Below are 9,026 nucleotides of genomic sequence, written 5' to 3'. Positions count from 1 at the left end.
TAACAATTCTATATTGTTATTTACTGTTTAGTATGATGATAAACTATACCATAAATAATTATATTAGTTTTTACACAGGGATCATTAGTGTAAACGGTGACATGGCTGCCGAGCATCAGTATGATGGGATCCGTAACAACCATGTCACATCCGTCCACTGCCACATTTTGTGTTTTTGTGTCAGCTGTTATTGTTTTAGATCAGGGCTGTCACACTCATTTTAGTTCAGGGGTCACATTAAGCCAAATTTGATCTGAAGTGGGCCGGACCAGTGAAATAATAACTATTCTATTCTATTCTATTCTATTCTATTCTATTCTATTCTATTCTGTTCTATTCTATTCTATTCTATTCTATTCTATTCTATTCTATTCTATTCTATTCTATTCTATTCTATTCTATTCTAACATCAGCTGACAGTGGTCCCAGATGATGATGATGATGGTGACAGACAGGTAAAGGTGATGAATGCAGATGTAATGACAGTAAATGCAGTATCTGCTCACATCGTGGTTCCTGTTAATTGCACGTTTCTCTTTCAGGATCTCTTTCCTCATGTGGTGTTGTGGAGCGTGGTCGAGAAGAAGCTAATCTTCCACAGGTGTTCAGGTCGAGATCTGAGAGTCCAAAGACCCTGAAGTAACAGATGATTGACATCATGTTCATACTTACCTAAACCTCCAGGGTTCAGGGTGGATGGAACCATCAGGAGGTTCATGTTCCAGGTGAACTACGGCCCTGAAGTTATGGCTGTGGAGTAACAGCAACTGCCTTTAACTAGAGACAGAGTTTTAGATGGTTTATTTACACATAGAATTTACAAGAGTCTTTCTTTCTTTTTTTCTTATTTGTTCTGTCTTTACATTTGTTTTTCTTTCTTTCTTTCTTTCTTTCTTTCTTTTTCTTTCTTTCTTTCCATCTATTTGTTCTGTCTTTACATTTGTTCGTTCTTTTTCTTTCTTTCTTTGTTTCCATCTATTTGTTCTGTCTTTACATTTGTTCTTTCTTTCTTTCTTTCTTTCTTTCTTTCTATCTATTTGTTCTGTCTACATTTGTTTTTTCTTTCCATCTCTTTCTTTCTTTCTTTCTTTCTTTCTTTCTTTCTATTTGTTCTGTCTTTACATTTTTTCTTTTCATCTATTCTTTCTTTCTTTCTATTTGTTCTGTCTTTACATTTTTCTTTTCATCTATTCATTCTTTCTTTCTTTTCATCTATTTATTCTGTCTTTACATTTGTTCGTTCTTTTTTTCTTTCTTTTTCTTTCTTTCTATTTGTTCTGTCTTTACATTTGTTTTTTCTTTCCATCTCTTTCTTTCTTTCTTTCTTTCTTTCTTTCTTTCTTTCTTTCTTTCTTTCTTTCTTTCTTTCTATTTGTTCTGTCTTTACATTTTTCTTTTCATCTATTCTTTCTTTCTTTCTTTCTTTCTTTCTATTTGTTCTGTCTTTACATTTTTTCTTTTCATCTATTCTTTCTTTCTTTCTTTCTTTCTTCTCTTTTCTGTTTCATTCATCTGAACATACATTTTTCCCCAGATGCACTCAGGACAGACTTGCAGGGGTAAGGGTGGGTGGTGTGGGTGGTGTGGGTGGAGGGGGGCATTACAAAGCTGATGGGTGGACCCGAAGGAGAATTTCCTGCCCCGTGATTTGCTAATCGGGGGCTGGTTCCCTTGTCATTTCCCTGTAATCGTGGCTGTGGTTTGCGGAGCTCGCCCAGCCCTCCCGTCCGTGAACGCACCAAGTGTACCGACTGCACCGTGTGCGCTCTGGTTAAAGCCCGACTACCTTCACTGTGAAGGCTGGGCACTGGGAAGGAGGACCGGGGGCCTCGTCGTGGCTGAGAGAAGAGGCTCAAACCCCTCACTTATGGCTTTTTTGTAGGACACTTTCATCATCATTTGGGATTGTGGAAGGGACGCCAGCTCGAATCACCTGAAGTCGCCCTAAAGTTTGGTTCCACTTGAGGGGCGCGCAATCATGGAGATGCAAAGGTGGTCCACAAGGTGGAAAACGAAAAGGTGGTTTATGGATTCCACTGTAACTGCATTCATCACTTTAACCCTGGTTCTACACGCTACTAATGTCAGAGCAGGTAAGAAGATTAGGGGCCAAAACGTCTCTGTTGAGCTTTTTTTTTTTTTTAATTTTTTTTTACCCGAAATGGGACGAAAGGACGGAAACGCACTAACAGATGATGGAGATTGGGGGATTTACGCACGTACCTGGACACGGCTGCGTCTGCTTACTTTACATTCAAGTGTGGAAGTGCGTTTTTCCTCCACAAAACCACACATGCATGCACTAGATAGAAGCATTTTACGCGTTATTACCACGTACTTAATAGTAAGGGAACAAAAAAAAATCCGTGCGTAATCCGTGTCCCAAGACAGGATACCTGCTCCCCAAGGGGTAGATCCTTCAGGTGCGCGTAATTTGGAGTCCAAAAAAATCATATTCTTTAACCTCTGGCTATTTTTTACGCATGAATGGAACCCGACCGGCCCGAAGATGAATCACCTTCCTAATTAAATCCATCCTAAACTGCTGGTATGTGCGTAAAAAGATCAGGGGATCCAAAAAAAAAAAAATAAAAAAAAAAAAATCAGTTTTTAAGATTCAGTTTTGTTGGGGAGAGAAAAAAAAAGAAAGAAAGAAAAGGGGGTCTTTGTTTGGATTGTGGTCCGCTGGGTGGAAGTGGACACGGTTAGCAGGGTGGATTTTCACAGATAGATGATAACCTGCTGCGCATTTTGGCTTTGGAGACGCTTAGTTTGCGCAAATGTAGGATAAGAAAATAAATAAATAAAAAAAATCATCCTTATATTAACATGTGACATGATACTTCCGGTCTGAGGGGACTGATGTTGTCCTTAGTGGTGTTTTTTTTTTTTTTTTTTTGGTACATCCATGGTACATCTCTTTACAGTGGGTGAAACCAGGGGTGTCAAACATGCGGCCCGGGGGCCAAATCCGGCCCGTCAAAGGTTCCAATCCGGCCCCTGGGATGAATTTGTTTAAAAAAAGTGTTAAAATTCCACAGTCAAGGCTTTGGAACTCATTTTAAGGTTCCACATACAGACCAATATGATCTACAGTAAAATAATAACAGTGTAATAACCTACAAAAAATAATGACTCCATATTTTCTTCTCGATTTGACATGAAAAAAATAAAAAATCGCATTATGTTATATATAAATAATGACAATTTCAAATGCTTGTCTTTGTTTTAGTGCAAAAAATAACATTAAATTATGAAAATATTTACATTGACAAACTGTTCTGTAACAATAAAATGGGAATAATCTGAACAAATATGAACAACCTGAAAATGTCTGAAGAAAATTCAGCAGAGTTTAGTGTCTTTGTAGATCTGATCCATAATGCACATGTAGAAATGATAAGTTGAGGCAGAATATTGTTAAAATTGCACTTATTTTTCTTAGGAAATTTCATTTTTTTCAGGTGATACACATCTTTTTTGTTTGGATAGTTTTTAAAAGTAAGTATTTTCATAATTTAATGGGTTTTTTTTGCGCTAAAACAAAGACAAAAATTTCAAGTTGTCATTATTTATAGGTTATTATGTTATTATTTCACTGGTCTGGCCCACTGGAGATCAAATTGGGCTGAATGTGGAACCCTGAAAGAAAATGAGTTTGACACTCTTGGACTAAACTGTTCAGGCTGTAATACTGGGTCAGTGTAAATGATGGTGTTTTAATAAGAAACAGTGAAGAGCTTTTTTAGAGTCGGTGCAGAGCATAAAAACCTCCAGTGTCTGCAGGGGGTGAAGCAGGCAGGCAGGCAGGCAGGCAGGTTCACCCTATCTCCACACTGCCCTGGTCCACACCGAAGCCCAAAAGCTGGCTTGTGCAACCTCCCCCCCCCCCCCCCCCCCCCCCCCCCCCCCCCCCCCCCCCCCTACTCCCCCAGGTACCCGGCTCTTCCCCTCAACTTTGCACTTAGATGTTTGGTCGGCTCAGGACAAGGCTGTGTTGTGTGAGCGGTGGGAATGCTTCCCGTCTAAGTACTGTGAGCAGTTATTTGATGATGGTCCTTGTTGCACTTCCCTATGATTTAAGAGCCTTCAAAGAGCGCAGGCCTGCGTACGGGCCTAGCCTGCAGCCATAAGAGCCACGAGTCACAGGGGCCAGGACTGCACAGGCCTCACATCTCTGACATACGGACGCGTTTCTGACAAGTTACGTCCAGACGCACATAGACGCGTTGAACAGTTATATGAAAAAGAAGTGATCAAATTTAGCGACTTAACCCCTAAAGACCCAGTGTTACTTTTGTGTCACTTCTCTATATTTAACTTTCCTTAAGCGATTTATCAACATTTATTGTAATATTATCTTCTGTATTGTGGAAATCAGGTGTTTTCCTACATTTAATTGACTGATCATGTAGATATGTATAAAAAAGTCAGAGTACAGTTGATGGTTGTTATAGCAAAAGTACAGAAAACTGAAGAAAAAGTCACTTTTTTGGTCAAATCTATCATTAACTGAACATAAACTCAGTGTCTCCATCCACTGTCAGTGATCCCAAATGAACTTTTCTAAGTATTTAACCTTTCTTATGTGATTTAACACAATTTATTGTAATATTATCTTCTGTATCGTGAAAATTTCGTGTTTTCCAACATTTAATTGACTGATCGTGTAGATGTGCATAAAAAGTCAGAGTATAGTTGATAGTTGTTATATTAAAAGTAGAGGAAACTGAAGAAAAAGTCACTTTTTTGGTCAAATCTATCATTAATTGAACATAAACCAAGTGTCTCCGACTGCTGTCATTGATCCAACTCCAGTCCTACTTTTGTCAGTTCCCAAGTATTTAACCTTTCTTATGTGATTTAACACCATTTATTATAATATTATCGTCTGTATCGTGAAAATTTTGTGTTTTCCGATGTTTAATTGACTGATCATGTAGATGTGCATAAAAAGTCAGAGTATAGTTGATGGTTTTTATATCAAAAATAGAGGAAACTGAAGAAAAAGTCACTTTTTTAGTCAAATCTATCATTAACTAAACATAAACCAAGTGTCTCCATCTACTGTCATTGATCCAACTCCAGCGTTACTTTTGTCAGTTCCCAAGTATTCAACCTTTCTTATGTGATTTAACACCATTTACTGTAATATTATCTTCTGTATTGTGAAAATCTGGTGTTTTTCCACATTTCATTGACTGATCATGTAGATGTGCATAAAAACTCAGAGTACAGTTGATGGTTATATCAAAAATAGAGGAAACTGAAGAAAAAGTCACTTTTTCAGTCAAATCTCGTCAAGTGTGTTCATCCACTGTCACTGATCCAACTCCAGTCCTACTTTTGTGTCAGTTCCCAAGTATTCAACCTTTCTTATGTGTTTTAACTCCATTTATCGTAATATTATCTTTTGTATTTTGTGTTTTTTCACTGAAAATCAGGTATTTTCCTGTATTTAATTAACTGATCTTGCAGATGTTCATAAAAGTTTAGATTAAAATTCAGCGTTATTGTATCAGAAACAGAGAAAACTGAAGAAAAAGCGACTTTTCCAACTAAATATATCAATGACTAAACATAAACCAAGTGTCTCCATCCACTGTCATTGATCCAACTCCATGGGTTTTACCGGTGAATCAAAGTGGTAGAAGATGACCCTGTTTCCAGGTTCCCTATGGAGCCTCTGAACGTCCAAACGGGTCACATCTGATGACCATGAAAAGATGACAAGCTGTATTTTATTTCCATGTATTGATAGGATTAGTGGATCAACAGGTATTAAACACTTCAGATAGTTTTCTCTTTGGGTCTTTATGGGTTAATGAAATCTCGACGAAGTGCAGCCGGACCAGATTTAGTCATCTACTTCCCATTTCCTTCATTCTACATTAGACTTTTGCATAAGAATTGAAACGCTCTTCTCGCTAAATCATTAACTCTTGCCTCTTCTTCAACCCTCTTCTTCTTTTTTTTTTTTTCTGCTTCAGGCTCTGTGTTCCGCGATCTCGCTCGGTTTCCTATGCGCTCTTTACGGCAGTCGGAGCTGTTTCTGCAGGGTGCCTTCTCCATCTAGCAGTGTACAGACACGTTTTCTCAACCCCCGGGGCGCAGGCTCAGATGTGCATTCCAGCAGACAAAGCTAGTATTTTCAGAGCCCTCTCCCTTAATGTGCTCAAACCAGGAACATCAGCTTATCTGCTTCTTGGTGGACCTTACTGCCGCTGAAGCTGTCATATCCCGCACACTCATTTTTTTCTTAGTCAAATTTTGCCGTTTCATGCCATGTTTGGATTCTTCCCTGCGATTACATGCTCTAATTCTCATCTAAATAGACTGATACTAGTAGTAAAATATCCCAACTAGAAGAAAAGCAAAAGTTGGGGGGGGGGGGATGAGTTGAGGGAAAATATGCTTTGAAAAACTGGGCAGGTCTCAGTCAGGTTTCCTTGGTATGACACCAGCATAAAGCCGTCTTGTTTTAGCCGGCAGCGTGGTGGAAGCTGGAGGAAAGAGAGGGAGTGAGAGGGGGGCATATATAGAGAGAGAGACACTCTGACTGAAGATATTATTAGAGTCTCAGGGAGCTGCAGGTGAAAAGGTCCTCCTCCGTTTACCAGCCAATTTCACCTTTCTGAAAAGATGTGAAAGCTGAAAATGACGCAACGGGATCCACTCACAGAGGCCGTAGACACTAGCGTACTTAAATCATAGGTAACGTGCAATAAGGAAAGAGTGGAAGCAGACTGTTTGGCCATTGTCCTAAGAATGGTGTTGATTTATTTCTTGGAAGACACTCACATTTATATCAACGAACACCTGCGAACATGACAGCGATCATATCAGATTAGTTTATCTATGTAATGTGTCAAACAGCCCCTCCCTTCCTTGCGTGTCTTTGTAATTTGCATAATGATGTGTGGATGATCCAGTTACTCAGCAATAGAGCGATCCCAGGCATCGCTCTGCGCCACCTCCGGGTTCTGCCGATACACAAAGCTGTGCGGCTTGTTTGTTTTAGCCTGGAGGGCAAACTCACACCGGCTCATCAGATGCACCCTTTAAAATCCTGCACACACTCATTTGGTCACCTTAATGGATTGGCCGGTGTTGACGTTTTCTCAGCACCTCTGCGCGAGGGTCGTAGCCCGGCCAAATTGCCACATCTGGAACGTATGAGTCCTGGAGCTTGAACTGAAAGCAACTCTGCAGGAACTCACAATGAAGCTCTCAGTTCACGCTCCAAAGTAAGTAACTGGTTCATCCTCGAAAAGCCACAACAAAAGGAGAAGTTGTCCGTAGCGATGGCATTCCTACAGCGGAACAGTTTGCTTAGCGTTGTTCCTCCTTTCACTGCTCTGTGCTGCGATTGGCTTATGCTAACAGACGCAGACTTTCTTCCTTGACAGCTTCATGACCTTCTTTTAGAGATAAGAACAGGTGATGGATGAGGTGACTTCTTTGCAGAACTCTTCACATTAATTTTACGCTCAGAATATTTACTTTTTTCGATTTTTATGCGGTAGTTTAGAGGAGAACAGCTCTGGTCGCCTTCTCAGGTGCTGCTAAAAGGTTCGGATTGGACATGTAGAGGCAGGTTTAACATGAGAAGGTGACAGAAAAGAACTGTAAGCCTTTTGTAATGCATGAAATGTAGACCTGCAATGGTTAACTGATTAGGTGTCGACTACTAAATTAATCCACAGCTATTGTAATAATTGGCTTGAGTCAAAAGCTCTTTTGTAATCTGTGACAGTTACTAATAATGAATTAAAGTTCTATAGCACTTCACAAGGTACCCAAAGCGCGTGACGTTATTGATTCACTGATGTAAGCGTGGCTGCCAATTCGCACTAAACTCCCCCTCTGCCCACCACCAAACATTCATACACCAGTTCGAGTGACACTGGAGGGAACATGTCACATGACATGGGGACATGGGGATTTGAACCACCAACCTGTTGGTAGTTGGACAACCCACTCAACCTCCTGAGCCATGGCCACCCCATTATTCAATTAACTGAATGTCTTTGGTTTGAGGACTTCATAATAAAAACCCCCTTTGTTTGCACTAAAGTAAGATGCTAACTACCATTAGCTTGCTTAGCACATAGTTGTTAGAACAAAACTATAGCTGAACATTATTTATAAGCTATTTATGTTAACTTCTACTCATGATGGGGTTGTGTTTCATTTTAGGATAAATAAATAATGTACATCCTGTAAAGTAAACACTAGCAAGACTGTTTTCACAGACATATTATTCATTGTTTGTTTACAAGTTTGTGCTAAGCTAGCTAATGTAATTGAAATCATATCATGCAAGTAGGTCTAAATGCATATTATTGGACGACCCGCTCTACCTCCTGAGCCATGGCCACCCTATTATTCAGTGAACTGAATGTCTTTGGTTTGAGGACTTCATCATAAAAACCCCTTTGTTTGTGCTAAAGTAAGATGCTAACTACCATTAGCTTGCTTAGCACATAGTTGTTAAAACAAAACTAGAGTTGAACATTATTTTTAAGTTATTTATGTTAACTTCTGCTCATGATGGGGTTGTTTTTCATTTGAGGATATATAAATAATGTACATCTTGTAAAATAAACACTAGTAAGACTGTTTTCACAGAAACATTATTCATTGTTTGCTAACAAGTTTGTGCTAAGCTAACTAATGTTAGCTAATGTAATTGAAATCATATCATACAAGTAGCTCTAAATGCATATTATTGGACGACCCGCTCTACCTCCTGAGCCATGGCCGCCCTATTATTTAATTAACTGAATGTCTTTGGTTTGAGGACTTCATCATAAAACCCCCTTTGTTTTTGCTAAAGTAAGATGCTAACTACCATTAGCTTGCTTAGCACATAGTTGTTAGAACAAAACTAGAGTTGAACATTAATTATAAGTTATTTATGTTAACTTCTACTCATGATGGGGTTGTGCTTCATTTTAGAATAAATAAATACTGTACATCCTGTAAAATAAACACTAGTAAGACTATTTCACAGACATATTATT

The 9,026-nt window shown here is 39.1% G+C and overlaps 1 protein-coding gene across 1 annotated transcript in view; it reads left to right on the top strand.

Annotated features, from left to right (window-relative positions):
- The first annotated feature begins 1,711 nt into the window (after positions 1–1,711).
- Positions 1,712–9,026, top strand: part of col11a1a (collagen, type XI, alpha 1a) — a 281,120-nt gene continuing 273,805 nt past the window's right edge. The window contains 1 exon segment of the mRNA XM_030123523.1: positions 1,712–2,093. Coding sequence (XP_029979383.1) covers positions 1,979–2,093 — 115 coding nt within the window. The 5' untranslated portion in view covers positions 1,712–1,978.

This window comes from Sphaeramia orbicularis, chromosome 20 (assembly GCF_902148855.1).
Source record: "Sphaeramia orbicularis chromosome 20, fSphaOr1.1, whole genome shotgun sequence".
NCBI lineage: Eukaryota > Metazoa > Chordata > Actinopteri > Kurtiformes > Apogonidae > Sphaeramia > Sphaeramia orbicularis.
The sequence above is the reverse complement of the archived record's forward strand: the minus strand, read 5'-3'. Positions and strand labels throughout refer to the sequence as shown.